Source organism: Microcaecilia unicolor, chromosome 3 (assembly GCF_901765095.1).
Source record: "Microcaecilia unicolor chromosome 3, aMicUni1.1, whole genome shotgun sequence".
In the NCBI taxonomy this organism is placed as follows: domain Eukaryota; kingdom Metazoa; phylum Chordata; class Amphibia; order Gymnophiona; family Siphonopidae; genus Microcaecilia; species Microcaecilia unicolor.
In genome coordinates, this window is record NC_044033.1 from 426,610,878 (window position 1) to 426,638,370 (window position 27,493).

Consider the following 27,493-nt stretch of genomic DNA (forward strand, 5'->3'; position numbering starts at 1 on the left):
CATACACCTTGAAAACAACTCACAACCTATCAAATTTTCGGAAATCACTAAAAACTTACTCAAAAAGGCATACCCTGATGACCCAACTTAAATGCCTCAATCTCACAACTCAATGAAACTAAGACTCGAATTGATCACAACTCAACCCTTCCTCCTTATTCCCTGATGTGTTTATCTTACACGAACCTCAGCATTGTCATTCTGTATCTGCTATACCGGAAATGGCGCTCGCCACCATGGTTATTATGTAAGCCACATTGAGCCTGCAAATAGGTGGGAAAATGTGGGATACAAATGCAATAAATAATTACATTTGAAACACCACCTTTCTGCGGTTACAATTAAAGCAGTTTACATTTTATGTACAGGTATATTATTTTGTACCTGTGGCAATAGATGGTTAAGTGACTTGCCGAGAGCCAGATGGAACTCTTCCCACATGAGGAAAGGCTAAAGAGGTTAGGCCTCTTCAGCTTGGAAAAGAGACAGTTGAGAAGGGGATATGATTGAGGTCTACAAAATCCTGAGTGGAGTGGAACAGGTAAAAGTGAATCTCTTTTCACTCTTTCAAAAAGTACAAAGACCATGGGACACTCAATGAAATTACATGGAAATATGTTTTCACTCAAAAGAATAGTTAAGCTCCGGAACTCGCTGCCGGAGGATGTGGTAACGGTGGTTAGCATATCTGGGTTTAAAAAAGGTTTGGACAAGTTCCTGTAGGAAAAGTCCATAATCTGTTATTGAGACAGACATGGGGAAGCCACTGCTTGCCCTGGGATTGGTAGCATGGAATGTTGCTACTATTTGGGTTTCTGCCAGGTACTTGTGACCTGGAGGCCACTGTTGGAAGCAGGATATTGGGCTAGATGGACCAGTGGTCTGACCCAGTATGTCTATTCTTATGTTCTTAAGGAGGTGCAGTGGGAATTGAACCCGGTTCCCCTGGTTCTCAAGCTGCTGCACTAATCATTAGTTTGAAGTGACACGGGGGGGGGGGGGGGGGGGAATATTTTTAAATCTAAAACAGAGAGAATCTCTGAAACTCTAGATTTTTTTCAACAAACACAAATTCTTGGCCTGAATATCCCTGATTATAAGTGTTGATATAAGGACATGTGCTTGCCATTGTGTTATCTCTTTCTGTATTCTTGCCAGTAAAAATAGCACGGTTTATATTCAGTGCATAGTTGCTGCTCAAAGAGATGTGGCTAACTTATTTGGCCACTTTTTTTTAAAGACCATTTTCATGAAGAGGGGAGACTCAAATCCTTCACAGAGCTTCAAGGGCTACAGCTGATGACGCCTGACGATTCCTTCCATTATTGGCAACTACAACATTACATGACCAGCTTACAGTGGGAGGACTTGACAGAGGATGTACAGGTGGAATTAGCTGAGGCCTTTTTGCTAAACTGTCAGCAAAAGGTACCCTGACATACCACCACATGCATATTAAAGACACTAAACTAGAACTGGAATACGCAAAATATGCCGGAGAGTGGGGGAGAGACTTAATGGTGACCATTACCCCAGAACTGTTTAAGGACCATGTCTTATCTTTACATCAAGCGCCATTACTGTCGACATATTGGGAATTACAATATCGATTCGCCCTCGGGCTTCATATTCCCCCCACGTAGGGCGTTTCATATGGGAGCCTCTGCAGACGGTGCGTGCCCTAAATGTGAGGGAGACTGAGCGACCTTGGGCCACATGTTTTGGCACTGTGTGAGTGTGGTGAAATTCTGGAAGAGCCTGTTGAAGCAGGTGTCTCAGTTATGGGCGACCACATTGCATTACTCTCCACTGCTACTATTTGGCAAGCCCAGATTGGGCTATCCAAAACCGAAAGGCTATATAGCATTTGTGAAACGAGCTACCATAATAGCAAAGAAAACTATTCTTTTGGACTGGCTATCTCCGGATGGACATCGCTCCAGAGGTGGAGGATGCATATGGTATCACAATTACGTTTTGAGCGATGGATGTGTCAGGGGAAGCTGAATTCGGATCTTCAGCAACTCCTAACTAGATGTAGCCCATTCTTAGAGACACTTCCTTCTAACACCCAGAGCCAATTGCTAAACTTTTAATGCCTCACTCTGAGAGGGCAGTAGATATTGACAACTTAATACCAGGAACCAAGGGATTAGGGGCAACGTAGGGTGGGGGGTGGGAGGGGAGGCTTGGAGGTTTAGAGGGAAGAGAGGAATTGGGGTAATAATGTGATTATATAATGAACCACACGGGTATCTGCTATAGGTAACAAAGCTGCACCAATTGACAGAACCCTGCGGGAATCCGGGTGGAATGTAACAATGGGAAGTGTTTATTTTTTTAGTTGCATGAGGGTTTCCTTTCTTGTACCTGTGATTCCTTTGAACACTGTACCTGTTATCTATGTTGTTGACAATAATAAAAAAGAGTTAAACATAAAGACCATTTTCAGCCAACTTCTTTGTTTGTAAGACTACTGAATAGGCGCACCTAATCTTAAATGGATAAATTATCAGTTTAAAGTTACGATCACTATTTTGTAGTCCAGCTAAACAGATATGCTTGTGTGGATAGTGGCTGAAATTGCTGTTATTTACATGACTTTGTCCCATCCCTGGAATACCCCTGGCTCTTAGATTAATTTTGTCTAAATATGGTTTGGTATGGACAAAATTTATGCATTTGTTTCTCGGAAATTAAAAAAAAAATATCCAGAACTTAGGTTATTACTACCTGATGCTGACCACATAATGGGCATTTGAGGTCCCATCAATGGGACCTCAAATGCCCACACACTCAGGCAACCCATATCAAAGGGCACACACTAGACCTTATCTCCCACAAACTATCCTCAGACCAGAATCTAATAATATCAGAGATCAAATGGACAAACACACCATGGTCAGACCACTATAAACTAAACCTATCCCTACTATGGAGAAAAAAGGGTTCACACCGTCCAAAAGAACGCACAACTTACAGCACAAGAGGCCAAATAGATCTGGAAACATTCTGGCAAAAGATGTACAACAATGAATGGACAGCACAAACGGACTCCACACACTATCTCTCAGACTGGGATATAAGATGTAAAAACATACTAGATGAAATAGCACCCTTACAAACAAGAACCTCACATAGGCACAACTCGATACCATGGTACAATGAAGAACTGAAAAAACTAAAAACGCAATCCAGGAAACTCGAGCGAGCATGGAAAAAAGCAAAAGATACACAAACACTCAATGCATGGAAACAAACTCAAAGAAAATACAAATACGCAACAAGACATGCCAAAAGGTTATATTACAAAACCAAAATAGAGCCTGACTACAAAGACACAAAAAACTATACCAACTCGTGAACAAACTATTAGACACCACCTTGGTCACCGCAATCAACACAGACATCCTACCTGCAGACAAACTCACCAAATACTTCAATGAAAAAATTGTAAACCTATGTAACACGCTACCTCAGAACATCACAGGCATAGAAAACTTCATTGAATGTTTGGACCCAACCCCTGGCGAATACCCAGCAGACAGACTTTGGACAAGTTTCACCCCCCCCCCCTTACTGTCAAAACAGTCAATCAAGCGCTTAATAGGTTCTCTAAGACTCACTGTAAATTGGATACTTGCCCTAGTTACCTATTAAAATCTGCTCCCCACCGCTTCATAGCAGACCTCACATCCCACTTAAACTACATGCTTCAACATGGGCTTTTCCCTAAGGAAAAAGGCAACACCCTACTCACCCCAGTACTGAAAGATACCAAGAAAAAAAACAGATGATATCACCAACTACCACCCAGTAGCTTCAATCCCACTGGTAGTCAAACTGATGGAAAGCGTGGTTACCAAACAACTCACTGACTACACAAACAACTTCACAATACTACACGAATCACAATCGGGATTCCGCTCCAGCCACAGCACCGAAACCGTACTAACTACTCTCCTAGCCAAATTCAAACAAGAAATTGCAACAGGCAAAAGCATACTTCTCCTACAATTCGACATGTCTAGCGCGTTCGACATGGTGAACCATAACATACTAGAATACTTTGGGATCGGTGGAAGTATACTTAACTGGATCAAGGGCTTCCTAACGACCAGAACCTATCAAGTGAAATCAAAATCGACCATATTATCACCATGGAAAATAGACTGCAGGGTACCTCAAGGATCGCCACTATCACTGCTCCTTTTCAACCTAATGATGACCCCACTAGCCAAGTCCCTATCCAATCAAGGCCTTAACCCTTTTATATATGCGGACGACGTCACATTGTACATCCCTTACAAAAATAATCTACCGAAAATCGCCAAAGAAATCGAACTCAGCTTGAACATCATGAACTCTTGGGCAAATACATTTCAACTAAAACTCAACACAGAAAAAACGCACTGTCTCATCCTCACATCTCAATATAACACAATGAAACCCACCAACATAACCACTCCAGATCACACCCTCCCTATCTCAGACAGCCTGAAAATTCTCGGAGTTACAATTGACCGAAATCTCACACTGGAAAGCCAAGTGAAAGCCACAACAAAGAAAATGTTTAACTCATTGTGGAAGCTCAAACGAGTGAAACCTTTCTTCCCGAGGGAAATATTTCGCAACTTAGTACAATCCATGGTACTAAGCCATCTAGATTACTGCAACGGAATCTATGCGGGACGTAAAGAACAAATCATAAAGAAACTCCAAACTGCTCAAAACACAGCAGCTAGGCTTATATTCGGAAAAACAAGATTCGAAAGCGCCAAACCTTTACGAGAAAAACTACACCGGCTCCCAATCAAAGAATGTATTGCATTCAAAATCTGCACCTTGGTTCACAAGATCATCTACGGCAATGCCCCGGGATACATGATAAACCTCATAGACCTACCAGCCAGAAACACAACAAAATCAATACAAACGTACCTAAATCTCCACTACCCAAGCTGCAAAGGACTTAAATACAAATCAACCTATGCATCCAGCTTCTCTTATATAAGCACACAACTATGGAATGCGCTTCCGATCGCTGTGAAAACAACATGTGACCACCTAATCTTCCGGAAACTCCTAAAGACTTACCTGTTCAAAAAGGCATACTCAAAATGACTCAACCTAAATGCCTAACCCTTAACACAACTATATAAATGTTCATATTGGACATAACCTACTCATCCCCTTGACCCCCAATATGTCTATCAATTCTGATTATTAGTCTGTCATAAGCTCACTTGTTCATGCCGGTATTGGCGACTGCCACCACTGCACTATCAGGCTTATTTTCGAAAGGGATCGCTGGTGATCTTTCAACACAAATTTGGAGATTGCCGACGATCTCCTGATCCCGGCCAAATTGGTATTATTGAAAGCCGATTTTGGCCGGCTTCAACTGCTGTTCCGTCGCGGCGCCGGCCAACCTTCAAGGGGGGCGTGTTGGTAGGGTAGTGAAGGCAGGACGAGGGGCAGGGCAGGGGCGTGGGTACGAGATGGCCAGCTTCGGCTAATAATGGAAAAAGGCCGCCGGCCGGACTTGGTCCATTTATTTTTAGGACCAAGTCTGGAAAAAGTGCCCCAGCTGACTAGATGACCACTGGAGGGAAGCGGGGATCACCTCCCCTTACTCTCTCAGTGGTCACCAACCCCCTCCCACCCAAAAAAACAAAACAAAACATTTTTTTTGCCAGCGTGTATGCCAGCCGGAAATGTCATACCCAGCTGCTTGACAGCAGTATGCAGGTCCCTGGAGCAGTTTTTATTGGGTGCAGTGCACTTGAGGCAGGTGGACCCAGGCCCATCCCCCCCCACCTGTTACACTTGTGGTGGTTAATGTAGAGCCCTCCAAAACCCCCCAAAACCCACTGTACCCACATGTAGGTGCTCCCCTTCACCCCTTAGGGCTATGGTAATGGTGTAGAGTTGTGACGTGGGTTTTTTTTGGGGGGGGGGGGATTTGGGGGGCTAAGCACACAAGGTAAGGGTGCTATGCACCTGGAAGCTATTTTTTTTTTTTTTTTTAATTTTTGTAAGTGCCCCCTAGGGTGCCCGGTTTGGTGTCCTGGCATGTCAGGGGGGGGCCAGTGCACTACAAATGCTGGCTCCTCCCACGCCCAAATGCCTTGCATTTCACCGGGTTTGAGATGGCTGGGCCCGGTTTCCATTATGGCTGAAAACCTAAGCCGGCCATCTCATATAAACCCGGCGATCTGCTGGCGATCCTGTTGTAAACCCGGTGAGCGATTTGGCCGGCGCCAAGCGTATTTCGAAAATATGCTTGGCTCCGCCCGCTTATGGCGCCGGGCCCAAAGATGGCCGGTGCTGTTCGATTATGCCTCTCCATGTAAGCCACATTGAGCCTGCAAATAGGTGGGAAAATGTGGGATACAAATGCAACAAATAAGTGCTTTTGAGGAGTATTCTGATTTTTTTTTTTATGGGAAGGAATTATCTGTTTAATCAACAGACACAAGAGTTCTTGGTGTATAGTTGTGATGACTTTACATTGCAAATGCTGTCTCTCTGATATTTACGCAGAATGAATTTTGAAAAGTTCCGATGAAGGTCCTAACTAATTTTAATTTTTTCTTTTATAGGCCCAGCATCGTTCATATTGCAGTATATCTGGTACAGGTGGGTTTCTCCTAGTGAACATCTAAAATGCAAATATATTTGGTAACCCTGGGGCTGATGAAATAAAGCATGTTCAGGCTTTTGGCAGGGTTAATGCTGTGCAGAAAGGGGGTTTGTACACAAGCAAAAGCTACACAAAGTCACCCTTCACAGCATAAGCAAAAGCTTACAGTTCGTACCTCATTCACTCCTGCCTCTGCGCCACCAGTTTTTTGGCGAAACGGATTACATGCAATGCATCCCCATGCTTGCTCAGGTGCTCCAATTTTGTAAGATGATGGCATGCAGGCAGGAGCGAGTGGGTATTGCTCCTGCCTCTCAAATTTAAGGTGTGTGAAGAGAGTCTGCAGGGCACAGGTATTGGGGTTCACTAGACTGGCATGGATTTTGTTTTAGGTGTTGGAGGGGTGTAGAGAGACCATGAAAAGTGATGGGTCCACTCGAGGGTTTTTTTTTGGGGGGTGGTGGTGGGGTGGCAGAAAGGGAACATGAAGTCCAGTGAGTGTTTTTTTTTTTTTTTCTCCTAATGTCTCCCTGGAGCCAATCCCCACTCACACACTGACAGGAAGGGAAATATTTTACTCTTGATGGAGCAAACTGCCACTTATTACTGTGGCAATATATGCTGTTTTTTTCTGATGGCTCATGCTGCTTAATATAGTGATATTTTTGTATGTTATTTGCTTATTGCATTGGGGAGCTAAAAATTTGCAAGTGTTGGTGCTTGGCTTTACTGCATACTTATTTTATCACTCCTCCCCCCCCAGTCTTGCTTATCTCATTTTCAAACTATTCACCTTAGGGGTTCAATGCAGAAAGGCTTATGGTAGAGCTACATGTGTATGTCTGAGCACGTGGCTTCTACCATGAGAGCAATACCTTGCTGTGTAAGAAGCTGATAGCTGGCAAATTTTATACATGGAAAACTTGTGGCTAATTGGGGGGGAGGGTGCATGCTGGACACACGCCCAAAGAGTTCACGGTAAGTGTGGTTTCTTGTGTGCATGTGCAAGGAAAAATTGAAACTGTGTGCATGCATTGGCCCTTGTTTTTCTGTGCCAAAATATGAGCCTCACAAAATATGAGCCTCACAAAAATTGCCCACATAAAATTTAGGTGCAGAAGAACAGGCGCCAATGTGTGTTCTAAAGTTCCGTTTTCTTCAGACATGCACACGTGTCTGTTACTCTTCGTCTGCCTTTGAACCTTGGCAGTTAAATCTCAAAAACTGTCATGAAATCCTCTCTGAGAATCCTTGTTTGCTGGCCCAGACCTGGTGAAAAACTTTTCATGGTAACCATGAATCAAAAGCCCCTGTTTATCTCTCTGCATTGCTTCAGTATATTCAGTGGGTCACTAGTATTTTAATACGATGTGTGGCCATGTATTCTGTGAGAGTTCACACCTGTGCTTAATCTCTCCCTGCATTGTATGGTATGTGTGGTTAGGCCTGCAGTAGCTTTCTGCATCAGCCCCTTAATTAGAAAAATTGATGAGCAGCTGGATTAAAGGAAACTAAGCAGAAACATGGTATCCCGAGCTTAAAACTCTTCAATGTGATTGGCAAGTCAATTATGTTGCCTTTTTTGCAAAGAAATACAGTAGTGAATAGTGTCTGTTTTAAAGAGTAAAGTAATGTGGATACAATTTTAGTTCACTTGGATACATGGAAAAGAAGCAGCATAGAGGAGAGTGAGGCGATGGAATGGGGAAAGCAAAAAGTATGAAACTGAAATAATAATAAAAATAAGTTCTTTTTTTTTTCTATTCTATCTGAACCCTAAACTCAGGATGCTTTACAGTCATGGAAGCCAAGCTACTTACCTGCCTGTTCTGTGCGCTAATGCTTACACAACCCATTCACTTTGAATGGGCTGTGTCAGCATTGCCACGTGGCATCTGCTAGCACAGCTTAGTAAACAGGGGAGTTAGTTTCTCATTATGCAATATACAATGACTAAAATCATAGTTGAGCATAAGAAACAATTGTTTTACAAGAAACCAGTAAAACATCCCCAGATCTAATCAAGATACTTACCCCCAAATTCTATAAATGGTTCCTTAAGTTGTGCGCACAAATTTGTCTGCACGGCCAAATTGTGAGCTCAACTTAATTGATTAACAAGCTAATTGGTAATTAACAACCAATTAGCAACACTAATTGGCTTTAATTAGAATTTACGCACACAACTTTCTAGGCATATTCTAGAACATGGTACGTGCAAATTCTAATGCGTGCAGCTAAAAAGGGGGCATGGAATGGGTGAGTAATGGGCATTTCTAGGCGCAGGTATTTGGGCCTGGTTTTAGGTGGTCTAAATGGATGTGCCTAACTTTTTGTCGCAAGAACAGCTGCTAAGCATATTCTATAAACTACGCCTAACGTTAGGTGTAGTTTATAGAATTGCACTAAGCGCGTGGTTTTTCGGTGTTGATTTTTAAGGCGCCATTTATAGAATTTGGCCCTTAGTGAATAGCCAAGTTTTTACAGATATCCAAAATTTCATATAATTTTATTCTAATCTGATCTCCACAGGAAGTGAATTCCATAAACCTGGAAGTTCAACTTAAAAAAAAAAAATCTTGTTAACATGAATTAACCTTTTGGAAGAGATATCAAATTGAACCTGTTTCAGAGATAAAAATTAAGAAGGACGTTTCCATATAATTATTTAAAAACAAACATAAAATTTTAAATTCCATTTTGGCAGCTACAGGAAGCCAATGAAATAGTCTCAGAAGTGGATTCATTAATTTCCATCATATTTAGATTTACGATTAATTTGGAAATTTTCTTGTTTCCCAAAACTGTCCCGGGTGCTCCCCAGCCAGTCCGGTTTTCAGGATATCCACAAGGAATATTCATGAGAGAGATTTGCATGCAGTGCAAAAATTATTTTCACATCAGCGTAAATGTACTAAGATAGCCCCATCTTCCTGAGCTCTGCAACCAGCAAGCTAAAAAAACACACTAATACTATTGGCGTATGCAAACCTTAAGTAAATGATCTCCTTAGCTTTTATTGAATGATTTATAGACAAACAGGATTTTCTGTAAAAGCATGAAACTTTTTTTTTCCCCTGTGCATTAACTGATTAATTCATTGCCGAATTGAACAATTGAACAGACTATCTCGATGTCCCCTAGCATTCTGAATCTCAGATACTCCAAACAAAGTGAAGGTTACAAAAACGTGGAAGCTAGGTGATGTGCAGAATATGAAAAGTTTATTAAAACATACAATGACTCGACAAGAGTTGTGTTTTGGCCACCATGGCCTGCCTCACTTTCTTGACTGACCCCCTTCTCCCACGGGCCCACAACATCTCCTTTCTTTCTTGACTGACCCCCCCTCCCTGCAGCATCTCCTCCCTTTCTTGACCCCCTCCCCAAGTCTACCTTCAATTTGTTCTAAAAGTCAGCGGACAGCAGCAGCGATACACACACACATGCTGTCCTGCTGCTGGCCCCGGCATTGTGTCTCTACTGCAGCCTGCCCCAGAGGAAGCAGAAAGTTATGTCAGAGGGTGGGCCTTTCAGTAGAGAGACGAGCGATGCCTTGGCCGGCGACAGGACAGCATGTTTGTGTGTGAATCACTGCTGCTGCCCGCTGACTTTTAGAAGAAGTTGAAGGCAGATTCTGGGGGAGGGTTAAGAAAGGGAGTAGATGCTGTCTGTTGAGGGGGGGGGGGTGTTTCAGGAAGGAAGAGAGGAGATGCCATGGGTGGGAGGGGGATAGAAGGAGAAACTTGGGGGGGGGGGGAGAAGGGGTTTGAGCAAGGAGGTTGCATGAAAGCAGGAGGTGGGATGCCACATCCATGCTGTCGTTTTTTATGGCTGGTAGCATTTTTATTTAATCTCACTTATATTTTCAAACATACCGGCTTGTGCAGCATACAGATGTACACAGAGGAAGTATAATAACGGAATAACTTTACATAGGTAGAGCAGTAATATAAATCGTAATCAGTGTGTCATTTGGAGGTGCTGGTTATAGGGACTCTTTAGCACATGTTATATTCTTGCAGAGATTTTTTTTCTCCTAGAAACTCTGAATGTTGAGCACCTGATTCTCATAACATGATGCCTGTTTTAGTTTACTATTTATTTATTAACTTATTTATGACAATTATATCCCACATTAAACATGTATTAGGTTGAAACCTGTGAGCATTTAAAATCTTTTTACCTGTGCTTAGATCAAAAGAAAAAGATGGCATGTGGGAACTTGCTCCTTTTGTTTTGTGGATTGCAGTGGTATGTTATAAAATGTATTTGATATTTTTTATTACTACTATTTAAAAGACAGATCTTGAATAATGAGGGCAGAGCTATCTTTATGCAGAAGTCCAGAGTCAGTCTAAATGTGCCAACATTGTCCAGTTGAGCACACTGTTATCCACTAAGTTCATACAAAGTTAGTTATGTTCAATGGAAAATAAATCTGTTGGCTCAAGGTGAATCCTAAGGGTGGTGGAACAAATAGGTATAAGTTGTGTTGTTTCGGACTTGTTTTGGGTCCTGCTGCTCTGCACATCTGCTGTCTGGAATTTTGGAAGATGGAAATGAGAAAAACAAATTAAGTTGTGGATATACTCTGTAGAAGTTGTCTACTTTGTGTGTATGGATGCTGTTGTGGTGTTATTGATAATAGAAAGCCTTCAGAATAAGGACTGTAGCTGAGTGTCTTCGGGGAATTATCCCAGTCAGGGCAGCTTGTGGTGGGTGGTGTGACAAAGTGCTTTCCCTGCTTTAGAACGCATTAGCCCAAACTCGAATAGGTCGTAGGTTCATCCAGACCAACATCCTGCCTCTGTTTAGAGAAAGTGAATGAGAAAGAGGGCATATGTAAGACTGTCCTCCCGTTGATTCACAGTTTGCAACCATTACTCTGGCCTTTGAACTAGTGTAACACACCTGACCCTCATGGTAAACACTTGAGCAGGCAGCTGAGGTTGCATATATTCAGGGGTTAAGCCGTATAGAGTTTTGAAAACAAATGTACATGCTTTGATTGGCAGCTAGTATAACTTTATAAGCAAAGGAGCTGCACTTTCAAATCTTGTAGACTGTTTAGAGCTGTCCACAGTATTTTCAAGGAAGATTTCTTACAGCCAGCATAAATGGCATTGCAATAATTGAAGTGTGATAATACTAATGTTCGTAAGGTTCTAAACATATCATTAGGAAACAGATGCTTTTTTTTGTTTTTGTTTTGCTTTTTTAGTTTACACATTGCTTTAAAGGTTTTTGTGATGACTGCTTGGACTTGGATGTTGAATAACTATCTTTATCAGTTGTGAAGTTTTGACAGTTTATGACACAGTGAGAGTTAGATAATAGCAGACATTTTGTTTTCTCTCTATTCAAAAGTGGAGGCCCAATTCTCCATCAGGACCAGACCAGATTTGATGATAGCACTTCTTAATAGAATCTTTGAAAGGGATATAGATGCTTATCTCATCCACATAAATGTAATTATTATAACCATGGGCATTGAGCACCTTTCCTAAGGGAGCCATCATAATATTGAATAAGATGGGTGAAAGGGGAGAGATCCCTGTGGAACTCCGCAGTTTGGAGCCCATTGGGGGGGGGGGGGGGATACAATTAGGAGATTTGACTTGATAGAGTCTACATTTTAAAAATCCTTGGAACCAGTTTAGGACAGACCTTCCTATACCCAAGTTGTCCATTAGTGCAAGTAGCAAATTATGGTCTACCACATTGAATGCACTTGACATATCAAATTGCATAAGGATGATTTTCCAGCTTAGGCTAATAAAGGCTAGTTAATGCTTTGAGCAGTGTTCAAGCCACACTACACACAATAAATAACAACACTTTTTTTTAATCTTGAAAGGTACAATAATGTGGAAAGGGGTCTTTGTTTTTTTTTTTTTAATTTTTTGTGTGTACTTGTGCACATTGTTTGGGACTGTGTTTATATGCTCCAGGTTGTTTTATGCTGCACAGATCTCTTGTTTTAGATAGCGCAAACAGCCTGAGGTTTTCTACTGAAGTCACAAATGCACTTTGGTAGTTTGACATCTTCTTTCTTGTAGTAATGATCAGTGATATTATGTGTGTTTGTGAAATGCTGCGAGGTGCTGACGGCTAACTTGGATGTGCTACTAGAGCAATGGCAAAGGCACTTTGTTGTTTTCAAAGTATAGCAGATGCTTTGAAACGGGCAAAAAAAAAATGCAGCTAACACTGTAATTTAGATAACAGCTCCTCTTAGGCTATTATAACAGCAGCAGGACAAAAGTAACACTGAATTCAGTAGCAAAGTCTTTCTGCAGGTCTGTTGTGGAGGAAATGTGCTTTTAAGGTCAGAGCCACTGACGCTGCTATTATCTTAAGGTGATTTGGATGTTTTTCCTTCTTAAATTTTCTGGGTTTTTTTTTTTTTTTAGATTTTTGAACCTTATGATTTGGTAGACTGAGGAGCACTAACAGTATTACAAAATAATTTACATTTGTAGTTGCCAGATAATTATACCTAACACTTGCCTCTATTTTGCTCGGCATATGCTCTTCCCAAGCCTGAGTTAAATATTAAAGTCTAAACCAGCATGTGCTGCTGAGGTTAAGACCCAGGTAGATGGAGACCTGCATCCAGGGATCAACTGTATAGGACAGGCACAGTAGCTCTTATAGTTTTGTGCACAATAGAGCTGCTGCCAGAGTCTGGAATGGGTCTGGGTGGAGTTGCTGGGGCAGAGTGCTAGAGCTGCCACTGCTAATTTAGGTCTTGGGACTGGATAGACGAGCTGCTGCTGGGTCCAGGTTGTAAAAAAAGAGGAAGAGGGGGGGAAAACCCCTAAAATTAGCAAAAATAGGATTTATAAAATTACCTATCTGTTAAGAATTGTGTGAATTTTTGTGTAATGCCTAACCCCTCCTGTTTACTAAGCCGCACGCTAATGCCGACACAGCCCACTCACTTTGAATGGGTTGTGCTGGCATTGTCATGCGGCAGCCGCTAGCACGGCTTAGTAAACTGGGGGGGGTGGGGTGGGGGGTTAGTGTTTTTGCTCCCCTCCTTCTAGACAGAATCCACTTCACTCTCTTTTTTGCTTATCCAGTTTCTCCATGCCACTGCAGGGTCATTGCAGCCATGGTATTTTCACATTGATGAGTTCAGAGATGCAATTTTTGTCTCGGGAGGTTAATAGTCCTATTGCTCAAGCAGTGTTAGGGCCTTAATGAGCATTAAGGAAAATAATGCGTGCTAAATGCTAAGAAGCCCGTAGGTATAAAATGGGTCGCTTACCATTTAGCGCTTGTTAAGGCCCTAATGTTGCTTGATAAATTCCCTCCCTTATGCTCCTAATGGTGGCCATTTTACTAAGCTAGCATGCACTAATGGACATTAGCATGCGCTAAGTACCATTTGATTCATAGGCATAAAATAGGATGTGCAGCATTTAGCGCGCACCAATGTCCATTAGCATACTGTAAGCTTTAGTAAAAGGGCCCCTTTGAGAGAGAGATTCATAAATTGTCCTCTGAAAATTTGTTGAGAACAAGTGTCTAAACTTATACTCAAAATTTCACTTAACTAAATTTAGGAGCATAAAAAAAATGGGTGGAAACGGGTGGCTTTAGGAAAGAGAAAAAAACTTAGCACTGGGCTCAGACATAAGGCGTATAAGTTTAAGAAAATGAATAGCAGGCCTAAATTTATAAGCACAATTTTAATCTCCCAAATTAAGATGAATTTTCAGCTGAAAACATAGGGCCCCTTTTACCAAGCTGCGGCAAAAGGGGTTTTACACACGCATCGAGGACCCCTTTTACTGCAGCTGGTAAAAGGGAAGTCTTGCTTTCCTAGCAGCTGGTAAAAGGGAAGTCTCGCTTTCCTGCAGGAAATAGCTATGTAGCAAGTAAAGCACTTTCCGCACGGCCATTTCGTGGGGGAGCCCTTACCGCCACCCATTGAGGTGGTGGTAAGGGCTCCCACATAAACCTGGCGGTTACCGGGCAGCACGCGACACTGCCCAATTACCGCCAGGTACACTCTGGCACTACAAAAAAATAACAATTTTTGTAGCACCAGAAATGACGGCGCACTAGGAGTGGGAAGTACTGCCAGCTACCACAGCAGCCCAGCGGTACTTCCTGTGTAGTGAGCGGTAAGCCCGCATTGGGATTACTACCGCTAATTTTGGCTGAAAATAGGGCGTAAATTTAGAAATCAGGTTTTTTAAAAATATTTTGCTTGGTGTTTTCCTCAAACAGCTAGTATGAGTGCTTCTCTTTGAAAACTGCAGGAAAAAAGTATGAGAAGTCTTTGTGCGGGGCTTTGGTGCTGCAGGTAGAATTTTGCATGAAAAAATGTACGACTGTGATGTGTTTGTGTTGCCACCTATTTGTTCTGTCAAATATTGTTAATATTGGCTTCTGTATGAACAGTCTGTACGTGAACTAGGTTGTGCGGTTCATGTAATTTTTTAATGTATGGCTTTTTTTTTTTTTTATCCAGCCCTGCTAAATTTTCACTACCTCTTGGATTTGTTCGTCTGGTTAGTAAGCAGATCAACTGGCATCTAGTCCTCGCAAGGTAATCCTTACATTTATTATTCAGATTTTCTGTGCTGACTTGTTTTCACTAGAGCCTTTTTTCCCCACATATTCTTTTATTTAGTTGGGATGAAAGCAGATTGAAAAGCCAACTTAATATCTGTTGTCATTTCTCTTTTGGCTGACTGTTGTAGACATTCTTGGCTGTCGAGCAAGAATTCATTAGTATAAATTACAAAATATTTGTTTAAATAGATAATGCTTTTGCCTCTGTAGGAAATGAGGGAATATGCTGTTCAATATTGAAAACTGTAGCTTAGGCCACCTCTTGTCTTTCTTTTGCACTGTCTTAACCCAGTTATTAATTGCTTAGATACTCGTTCAGCTAGGCAGTATATCAAAGAAAATTTGAACTATGAACTACAACAAAAATTTAGTACATAAATTGCTCCATTGAGTAATACTGATATTATTATAGCTACTGCTACTATTTTAATTTTATATGCTGTTGTAACACTTTCCACTCCTTAAGGTGAAATTACCCAGTAAGACCTTTACCCTTCTCTTCCTTATTTATGCATCGTTGCTAAGTCCTAAGTGAGCAGATGCTAATAATTTTTCACGCGTTACCCATATTGGGCCTAAAGGTTATGCTCCTAAATGTATGCTGAATCTGTGAGTGTAATAGGCCCTAAACTAGGAGCATAAATTTAGGAGCTTAGATTACAGTCGTAATTTAGGAGTGTACATTTAGGAGCATAACCTTTTTAGAATAAGGCAGTTATGGTGACAACTAGTTCATGGAGTTTCCTTATGATAAAGCAATAGGGTCTCTCACATGCAGAAATGATCCTGGATGACTGATACTTCTGTGGTGATAAACAATAGTAATTAGAAATTCCTTTTAGAGCAGTGGTTGGGCAGGCAGCTTCATTCCCTTGCTTATCAGATCCTATTATTTTTTTTTGATGGAAACTCATATTCAAGGGAATTGCATCATAAACTAAAATACAGCATTTTTTAGAATTATCTTCATTTTTTTCTTACATGATTGTTTTTATGTCATGAGGGAGATACAGAGAAGAACTAAAAGACAGACTCTGTTCACCATGCCTAGAAGGCGTTTGAATTGAAAAGATGCAGTAACTCCCTCACTAGTCAACCCTAGTGGAATCTGCTCTGAAGAGGGCCAGAAGTTTGAAAACTCATTCCCGGGTGCCTCTGGAGAAGGATCCATATACCCTTAGTGGAAGAAAGATACAACGGAATGCTACATTCACTTCTGCATAGCTACTTACTAGCTCTATATAGGTCAATACATAAATTTACTTTCTGTAGAAGATCTGTCAGAGTTTTGTTTTGAGGATTTCAAGGTGATGAAACAGAAGGGATACTAGGCTGCAGAGAGAGACATAACCAGCTGAAGAAAGGAGTTGTTAATGCCCCTGTCAAGTTATAGGTGGGGCCTCACTTGGAGTATTGTGTTCAGTTATGGAGACCATTTCTCACTAAGGACATAAAGATTAGATGAAATCAAAACACGGCTGATGTATTATAGTGGGCAAGAGTGGTGCTTACATGGCAGCTCCAGTAGCTGGGAAGTAATTCCTATGACAGACTGCTATGGTCTGTGTCCTGTAAATGGCAAAAGACAAATCAGGATCAAGTTCTCCAGGTAGACACAAAGTCACCATGATGACTGAAAAATTTGACCTGATGCCTGGGTTTTGCAGCTGAATCTATGGGCAGTTTGGACAGGGCTGTGGAAAGCAGGCAGCATTAGTGGCAGGTTTCTATTTCCTTCTCCTGACCCTCCCCCTCTTCCCAGAGTGGCATCTCCAATGTATGCACATACCCTTCTTCCAGCCTGATGCTGTTCAGAGGCGTAAGAAAAGAACAGCTTCACTTCAGGCCAAGCCTTCTTTTCTGCCACCTGATGCTGAATGTAAAATTTCAACCATGTGGTTCAAAGTTTGCATTTGGCACTTGATTGGCAGAGGAGGATGTGGCTTCATGCGCAAACATTTTTTTTCCTTCCACTTTTGATCCGTGCCAGGAGGGGGTTAGGGAGCGAGATCTGGGTGTCTGTGTGCTGTAGGGGGAGGGAACAAGAGCTGGTTGTCTTATGTGCTGAGGAGGGAAGGGGAGAGAGCTTGTGTCTGCATGCTGGGGTGCAGGAGCTGGGGAGGTATGTGCAGGTGGAGGAGAGAGAAAGTTGGAGCAAATTGGTGGGAGTGGCCATTGGGAGATGGCTATGAGGAAAAGGGAAATGGGGAATGTATGCCACAGGAGAACATGTGTGTGTGTGTGTGTGGGGGGGGGGGGGGGGGGGGGTGGTCATTGAGAGAGAGAGCTGTGGTGGGGGTAAATGCTGTGGGGGGTAGTTAATGGTAGGTAATAAAGAGAGAATGAAAACTACAAGGTTGTTTGCCATAGAAGGAGGGGTTTAGAGAGAGCTATGTGTGCAGGGGGGGAGGGTAGGCAAAGAGAACTATGGAGATATGTGTGGAAGGAGCACGGATGGAGCGAGAAGTGGTGGTGGGTCCTTGCTGGACGCCAGAGAGAGAGAAATTGTGGTGTTGTCTACCATGCAAAGGAATCAGGCGGACATTTGGAGCACTAGCTACTGCAGAAGTGGCCCATAGGGAGCATTGTTACTGAGGGAGGAGATTCTCTAGCAGCTCTGTTGGTAAGATCATTAAAATGTTTTTTTTTTTTTAAGAATCTGGTTCCTGTTTTGGGGGGGAGGGGAAGGGCAGTGAAAAGGGATTGAGAGAGGCTACTGCTTGGGGGGGGGGGGGGGGGTGGAGAGAGGAAAGATTTGGAAAGGCTACTTCTGGGGGCAAGGATGTGATTGGTGCTGCTGTTGGGGCAGGGATCTGAGGACAGTGCTGCTGCTGCTGCTACTGCTGGTGTGACTGGGTAGAAGGAGAGCATCACCCTGGTGAAGTAGGAAGTACTCTTGTAGCCAGGACCTGCCCACCAGGGGATGTACTATCCTCTCGCACCGAGGATATGTCGCCAAGTGCTGCCCGGGAGGGAAAGGTTAGGACAGCTGTTGTAGTTGGTGATTCGATCATTAGGCATATAGATAGCTGGGTGGTTGGTAGACGTGAGGATCGCCTGGTGACTTGTCTGCCTGGTGCGAAGGTGGCGGACCTCACATGTCACGTAGATAGGATTTTAGATAGTGCTGGGGAGGAGCCGGCTGTCTTGGTACATGTGGGTACCAATGACATAGGAAAATGTGGGAGAGAGGTTCTGGAAGCCAAATTTAGGCTCTTAGGTAGAAAGCTCAAATGCAGATCCTCTAGGGTAGCATTTTCTGAAATGCTACCCATCCCAAAAGTCGCAGATTGCTGGAGATTGGAAGAACATAATCCTTAATGGGAAGTGTTGCATCGGTAATTTTGTTATGGGGGGACGAGAGTATGAGACATTGAGTCTTATCCTTGTTTAGTTTAAACCGAAACACCTGTGCCCAGTGTTAAATAGTGGAGAAGCTAGTTTCAATAAGATTAGCGATTTCGGATAAGGTGGAATGAAAGGGGATGTAGATGGTAATATCGTTGGCATAGATGAACGGATTTAGGCCCAATTTTGCTAGAGCTGAGGCTAAGGGCATCAACATGACATTAAATAATGTTGGTGAAAGGGGTGAACCTTGGGGTACCCCGCAAGTGGCAGTCCATGGAGCAGACGTGGCAGAATATGAGGAAGAGAATGTGAAGATGAAATAAGACTGGAAGGGAGAAGCTTATTTGAGGCTAATTGTGTAGGAAAGAAAAACTGCCGCAAACACATTGAAAAAGGTGAGTTCTGTGCTTGCTGTGTAGGAAACATTTCTCTCTGTTTCCTTAAGAACATAGTAACATAGTAGATGACGGCAGAAAAAGACCTGCATGGTCCATCCAGTCTGCCCAACAAGATAAACTCACATGTGCTACTTTTTGTGTATACCTTACTTTGATTTGTACCTGTCCTTTTCAGGGCACAGACCATATAAGTCTGCCCAGCACTATCCCTGCCTCCCAACCACCAGCCCCGCCTCCCACCACCGGTTCTGGCACAGACCGTATAAGTCTGCCCTATAGAAGGTATAGCTAGCGCTTTTAAAAGAAAGCTGAAGGTTTTGATGGTTTCTACCCTCATGAAATGTGGTAAGAGTAAAATAGCAAAAGACATTTTAAAGATTGATTTCAAACATAAACATCCCTAAGGAAAAGAAAACAAATGACAATATTTCTTCTGAATGGAAGCAATGCAGTTGTTACAAATGAACACTGTGGAGATATTCCATCCCCAGGTAGACATAAGTATATAAGTATATTTTGGATTTTGAGAGCAGTGAGAGATGAATTAAAAGGATGTGTGTGTATGGGGTCAAGGACTGATGGCTTGGTCTCTGAACAGTGATGGCTTGCTCTTCCACATCCAAATATCTTTTGAAGGTTTAGATCTATCTATCTATCCATCCATCCATCCATCCATCCATCCATCCATCCATCCATCCCTCCCTCCCTCCCTCCCTCCCTCCCTCCCTCCCTCCCTCCATCCCTCCCTCCCTCCCTCCTGAATACGTTATGGAATGCTTTATAAGTTGATGTGAGAATGGCAGAACATATTGTTGTTTTTTGACAGCAATTTGAAAACATTTTTATTCTCACAGGCTTTTAGTATATAGCTGGTAAATAAGTAGTAGTAGTTGTTGTAGTTATGCTGCATTGCAGATGGTGAGGGCATTGGTAACTTGTGTGAGTTTTAATGGAAATAAAATTTATTTATATTGTATTTTTTAATTGTTTTAATTATTATATATGTTTATTGTACTCCACCTTAAAAGTGCAGGTTAGAAATATTTTAAATAAATATCCATCCTTACTTTTTTGCTCTGATGCCAAAAATACTGAATTGAATCAACCCATAATTTTTTCAAAGGTTGCATCTGTTTGCTTTCTGTTCTTCCCCTCCCCCCATTTGTATACAATACATTATTGGTTTTACATGAATTCTAGACATTAATGGGTATGGCTACTTTTAGTTATGCTAGACTATAACCTATTAATGCAGTACAATTGGGAAGTCTTTTGATGCTTCATGTCGTATGAAACCTTTTGTTCTTTATTCTATTTTTTTGCAGTAATGGCAAGCTTTTGGCAGTTGTCCAAGACCAGTGTGTAGAAATTAGGTAAGTTTGTCATTTTCTGTCACTTTGCAGCTTAGGAAAATAAAAGCTGAGTTGTTTTTTTGTATTTAAGTATGTAACCCAGTCTTGCCGACATCGCTAGCTCAGTTCCACCTCCCGTTCCGGGTCACAGGGACACACTACACACACACCGCTCCTCTTGTCCTTTGCCTCCCTTACATCACACTGTGGCTCATTCAATACTCTCTATCCAACACAATACTTCATGGTTCGAGCACGGGAGTGGCTCAAAGCTTTGGACTGGAGATCTGGGGTATTGGGAAGAATATGTGAGGGTTTCTAGCATATGTCTTACCAGTCCTGGGAGCAAGTGTCCCCACTCCCGTCTCAGAGACAATCCACACTGCACGCCAAATGTTTCATTTGTATGTATGGTAGAACCCCTCTGGTCCATTTGGGACTGTATACCACAATCTCCAACCACACTTTTCTCTAACTGGATCTTTTGAGTACTTCTTTAGTATTTACACATTTACAAGATCTCCTGCCCTTTGTCCATCCCAGGGACTGGTAATAATCCAAGGCTGTTATCAACTTCTCTTCTTCCCTCAGGCACAGACCCTTTAGGCTGTTCTGCTTCCAGTGATGCAGTTCTAGAGCTGCACCCTGGCCTTGAACAGATTCCCAAAGGCAACCAAAGACCACTCCCCCCCCCCCCCCCCCAAACAGGAGCCTTTATCACCTTCAGCTCCACCTCTCCTATCAACCAACTCATAAACCCATGTTCTTTCTGCAGTTTATTTCAACAGCACCTCCCTTAGACTGGGCCTTCCTCCCACCCAGGCACATCCCAGCTCTGCCCCCAGTAAAATCTTTTATCCTCCACCTTTTAAGACAGTACTTACCTACTGGCTAGTGATGACACAAGGAAAGCAAGATTTGTCCAGTGAAAACTAACTCAAAATAACCTGTTCCTTAGCTGGGCCCTAGTATTACCATATTGAAAATGAGACCATACCATGCCTCTGTGGTTATGTTCCACTAATAAGTTAAACGATTAACTGGATTTCTTATAAGGATTATATAAACTTTGGATGCATGACTAGGGACACAAATATACACTTATTTATTCAATATCACATTTCCTCATGTACAGCCACAAAACGAACCCAAAGCACGAAATGGACATAACATAACTCTTCTCCTCAAAGATGCCATAACTGTGTTTGTTCCACTCCTATCTATACTATCCAACATTACCTTGTATTTGTTTTTCTCACCAGATTTGTCTTTCTTACCAGACACTACATTGTATTTGTTTTTTTACCGGAATCAGCAATCGCCTTTCCAATAATATGTAAGCCACATTGAGCCTGCAAATAGGTGGGAAAATGTGGTATACAAATGTAAAAAATAAAATAATAATATCCAGAGAGCTGACACCACTCAGTAATCCCCATGTAATGAGGAATTACAAGTATTAATAATATTTCATTCAACCATAGTACAGGAAGTAATAATTTCACCAGTATTTACAACTTTTACTCCAGTTACATCTGATGTTTGCAATTAAAAGTAAAAGTGGAAGCAAGACGTAAAATGATGATTCCTCAGTAAACCAAATGAAACAACAAAATTTGGAACAGGATTTTGCTATTGCAAATCTCATCACACAAATGGTGGATCATCTCATCTTAAATTTTGCTGTTCAGTGAATATAGCCTATGAGAACAGTGGAGTTACTTGTGTTTGTTGAATTTGTAACTGGTCTCCAGCCAAATGGAACAGTGATGAGTTGGATCACGTTGAAGCGGAGATGAAGCTGAAGTTGGCTGCAATTCTTGGTGAACAGAAATGTGTCTGTAACACAATAGACTGCTGGTCATTTAATGCAAAATTTTACATTAGGGTGACTGTCCACTGGATTGATAGTCTTTAGAGAGAAAGTCTGACAAGTTGAAGAGTATAACAAGCTTATTCATAAATAGGTATTTTTTATTGGATAAACAACTTCAAGAGATCAATCCAAGACAAGGGGTGAGATGCTCCAGAAAAGTTTTTCTGGAGCATCTCACCCCTTGTCTTGGATTGATCTCTTGAAGTTGTTTTTCCACCTGTTTCTTTCTTTTTTTTGTGTTGGACTTTTGTGGAAATTTTGGACCTTTTTTGTTTCTTCGATTTTTTTATTGGATTACATAGAAACAAAGAAAAAAATGTAGGCAGATAAAGACCATATGGTCTATCCAGTCTGCCCATCCATGCCATCTACTCTCCCTATCGCTCCCTTAGAGATCCTTTGTATTTGTTCCAAGCTTTCTTGAATTCAAGTACTATTTTCATCTCCACTTCCACTGGGAGGCTGTTCCATGAATTCACTACACTTTCTGTGAAGAAGTATTTTCTCAGGCTACTTTTGAGTCTATCCCCTTTCACCTTTATCATATGCCCCCTTTTCCAGAGCTTCCTTTAAATCAAAAGAGACTTGCCTCCTGTGTGTTTATGCTGCATAGGTATTTAAATGTCTCAATCATGTCTCTCTTCTCCCCCCTTTCTTCCAAAGTGTGCATATTGAGATCTTTAAGTCTGTCCCTATATGCTTTATGGTGAAGACCATTGACTATTTTATTAGCTGCCCTCTGGACTGACTTCATCCTGTCTATATCTTTTTGAAGGTACAGTCTCCAGAACTGTACACAGTATTATAAGTGAAGTCTCACCACAGACTTAAACAGGGGCATCATCACCTCCTTTTTCCTACTGGCCATTCCTTTCCCTATGTACCCAAGCATCCTTCTAGCTTTCACCATCACCATTTCTACCATTTGGCCACCTTAAGATCATCACATACGATCGCTCCCAAGTCCCGCTGCTCTTTCGTGCACAAAAGTTCTTCACCTCTACACTGTACCGTTCCCATGGGGTTTTGCAGCCCAAATGTATGACCCTGCATTTTTTAGCATTACATTTTAGCTGCCAAATTCCAGACCATTTCTCTAGCTTCGCTAGGTCCTCATATTACCCACACCATCGGGGGTGTTTATTGCAGATTTTGGTATCATCCGCAAAGAGGCAAACCTTACCAGACAACCTTTCAGCAATATCGTTTACAAAAATGCTAAAAAGAACTGAACCTTGTAGCATACCACTGTTATCATCCTTTGCCTCAGAATAAGATCCATTTACCACTACCCTCTGTTTCCTTTCATGCAACCAGCGCTTAGGCCAATTAGTTACGTTAGGATCCATAGAAACATAGAAAAATGTAGGCAGATAAAGACCATATGGCTTATCAAGTCTTTACCTTAGAATATCACCTACCACTTGTTTTTCTTTTCTTTTTATATATCTACGTCACGTGCCATATTCATGGAATCATATTTGCTGGAGAAGGAATACACATGTTGACCCACATGCAACTGGAACAAATGCTTCAGAATTTCAGTATTTCAAGCAGTGTGGGAACTCTGTTATTATCCTGGTTCATTTTTTTTTGAAAGAGATGCTGCTTCTGTTGCCATGAGAAGAAGAAATGACAGGGAAGAGAGAAACCCTGTTTTTTTTTTGGGGGGGGGGATTCAAACCCAAATACCCAAGGGAAATTGCACAACTCCTCTGCCCTCATTTTAAAGTGCCATTGATAGATGGCACTAACTATCTTATAGCTAACATAGATCAAGCATTGCACACTGAGAAAAAAGGAACAGAGAAAAAGAAAAAGGATGAACCTAGGAATGCTTGGAAAAGAGGTATCAGCATCACAGAACTTTTCTTCAGCTGATTTTATGACTTACTAAACTGCTGTGATTCTAGAATAAACATAAAAAAATACTTATACTTAGTCATAACAAGCATCTCAATGACACAACACAGCACATACGTGACAGATAATGGATTTTTTCATAGTCTTCTCATAATGGTAACTCAATACAACCAAGCACCAACTGACATACATCATTGCCAAAGTCAGTTACTCTCAGTAACATTGTATCATCACACAGTATCCCCCAAATTCTATATTTGGCGACTAAATTTGCTCGCCCAATCAGTGGGCATTGACAGTTTGCGCGTGCATATTAGTGAGCCAATGGGCACCAATAATTGGCTGCTAACAACCAATTATTGGCATTAATTGGGATTTATACGAACATCGTGTTCTATAACGATGCGTGTGGAAATCTTATAGCATTTAAATTCAAGGTGGTGTGGCTGGGGGGCATTTCGGGGGGGGGGGGGGGGGCATTCCCAGAATTTACACATATTGTTATGGAATAGACTTGATTGGCATTTACATGTTTCGAAGTTTATTAAAATTCGATATGCCACTCTAACAAAGGATCTAGGCGGTTTATTATAAAAGAAAAGAACGCTAATATTGACGTGCTGGTGCCTTAAGATAGGCGCTGTTTATTAAAAAAGTTGGAAATGTTTGTTCTTGTTGGCAAAAAAACCTCATATTGAGATTGTTTTTAAGTTGTAATAAGATTCTTGTACTCTGGGGTTTCCCTTGTTTGTTATTTGTATTCTGATACGTGATCCCCGGACTGCATGCTTTTCATTTTGTTGTATTTCTTGAATACTTAATAAAGACTTCTAAAAATAAAAAAAAATAGGCACTGTTTATGTGCTTAGCTACTATTCTATAAAGTGTGTGGATCCTTTATAGAATCGCGCTCGGCATTTAAATTTTTTGGCTCTGATTTCTCGGTGCCATTTCTAGAATCTAGTCCTATATGCTTATAGTTGCATGATCCGAAATCATGATGGGATCAGTAGATGCATCTATAACATTAGAAAATGCAGCCTCATCCACCAAAATAATCAATCCTAGACTGAGTCTGATGTGCCCCCCCCAAAAATGGATATAGTCTCGAACATCCAGATGAAGTACATGCCAAATATCCACCATCTCCAAATTTTCACAGAGTAATAGGATCCCTTTAGTTATGTTAAATCTATCTCTGTGAGGATTGTGTGTTTTTATTCAGGTCAGGGTCAGCTACCACAGTAAAGTGTCCCCTTACCAATAAGGATTGTATGATGAGAGGTTGTATCAAATTAATAAGAGTTCAAAAAATATTTCACTGTAAATATTGGGGGCGTATACGTTGCGTAACAAAATTGATGTTCTGTCAACCAACATTTAAGGTATGAGGTATCGACCCTCTGGATTCATATGAACCACCTTTTTTTTAACATGTACATTTTTATGAAACAATATGATAATGCCTGCTCTGTTCCCTTGTGTAGGTGCCTCAATATAATCTCCAACCTACCAAGCTTGTAGTTTCAGATGTTCAGTCGATGTTTGGTATGTGTCTTGTAACATTGCTATGGAAGCACCTTTCCAGTGTAAGCTATGCAGAATTTTCTTTCTCAGCTGAAGAAGTAATACCCCCAACATTCCATGAATAAAACTTCAAAACCATTACATTACAATATAATAGTGATTGACCTGAAATAAAAGATATATCAATTGGTTCTGGGGATGTTGTCCTACCCCCAACATCTCCCTAGAGAATAGCAATACTCTCCAAACTGCTAATAAGAATTCCCAGCACCCAAAAGACAAATCCAGGCAGTATTGATAATTCTTCCCCTCACTTCTCCATCCCAAACCCTGAAAACCTTCCTCCCCGTTTATGCAAACAAAGCTTTTGTGCAATGCCCCCTCCCTCCCTTCCAATGAAACCTCCCCATATATGCAAACAAAGCTTCCATACAATACCTCCCTCTCTCTCTTCCAATGAAACCCCCCCATATCCCCAGAGAACTCAAAACCTACTACTACTACTACTACTATTTAGCATTTCTATAGCGCTACAAGGCGTACGCAGCGCTGTACAAACATAGAAGAAAGACAGTCCCTGCTCAAAGAGCTTACAGTCTAATAGACAAAAATAAAGTAATCAAATCAATTAATGTGTACAGGAAGGAGGAGAGGAGGGTAGTTGGAGGCGAGTGGTTACGAGTCAAAAGCAGTGTTAAAGAGGTGGGCTTTCAGTCTAGATTTAAAGGTGGCCAAGGAAAGGGGCAAGACGTAGGGGCTCAGGAAGTTTATTCCAGGCATAGGGTGCAGCGAGACAGAAGGCGCGAAGTCTGGAGTTGGCAGTAGTGGAGAAGGGAACAGATAAGAAGGATTTATCCATGGAGCGGAGTGTCCGGGAAGGGGTGTAGGAAAGGACAAGTGTGGAGAGATACTGGGGAGCAGCAGAGTGAGTACATTTATAGGGTAGTAGAAGAAGTTTGAACAGGATGCGAAAATGGATAGGGAGCCAGTGAAGCGACTTGAGAAGACGGGTAGTATGAGTAAAGCGACCCTGGCGGAAGACGAGACGAGCAGCAGAGTTTTGAACTGATTGGAGAGGGGAGAGGTGACTAAGTGGGAGGCCAGCAAGAAACAGATTGCAGTAGTCTAAACGAGAGGTGACAAGGGTGTGGATGAGGGTTTTGGTAGAGTGCTCGGAAAGGGGCGGATTTTACGGATGTTATAAAGAAAGAAACGACAGGTCTTGGCGATCTGCTGGATATGAGCAGAGAAGGAGAGAGAAGAGTCAAAGATGACCCCAAGGTTTTGAGCCGAGGAGACAGGGAGAATGAGAGAGCCATCAACAGAAATGGGTCTTCTCACTTAATGTCTCCCTTACCCCCAAAAGCCAATCATCACCTTGACAAATAATAAGGAAACAAATTGTCCATATAGTAGATCGTAGTCAGATTCTCCAGTACCATTTATATCCTGATTCACAACCACCCCCCCTCACCAAACTTCCCTTGAAGATAACCTAGACTGTGTGGGTGCCTGGCAGGTCCCAAAGTTTTTGGCACCCTGTTAAAAAACAAAGTCAGAAAGCTGAATAATGTCCCAGAACTGTTATAGCGATGCCAAAACCAAGCACCATATATGGAATACTGCTGCAAGGCTAAATACCACAACTGGCAGCCAGGGACCCCAACATGAGGTTCCAAAGTTAGCAGGATTCAATATCCACCTCCAGATAACAGCATGCTACTGCAGGACCCATCAAAGCTCTAAATGATATCCACAAACATTGGCATCAAAGGCGACCCAAACAGAAGCATTTCACCTCCATCCGAAATGATGATGTTATGTAGGTATAGCAGATAATTCTGAGCATCTACTACCTTTTCAAACAGCTGAGCCATCCATCATGTAT

The 27,493-nt window shown here is 41.8% G+C and overlaps 1 protein-coding gene across 1 annotated transcript in view; it reads left to right on the forward strand.

Annotated features, from left to right (window-relative positions):
* Positions 1-27,493, forward strand: part of NBAS (NBAS subunit of NRZ tethering complex) — an 892,343-nt gene that overhangs the window by 13,025 nt on the left and 851,825 nt on the right. Inside the window, exons 3-5 of the mRNA XM_030198850.1 lie at positions 6,606-6,642; positions 15,135-15,212; positions 20,313-20,360. Coding sequence (XP_030054710.1) covers positions 6,606-6,642; positions 15,135-15,212; positions 20,313-20,360 — 163 coding nt within the window. The remainder of the gene's footprint in view (positions 1-6,605; positions 6,643-15,134; positions 15,213-20,312; positions 20,361-27,493) is intronic.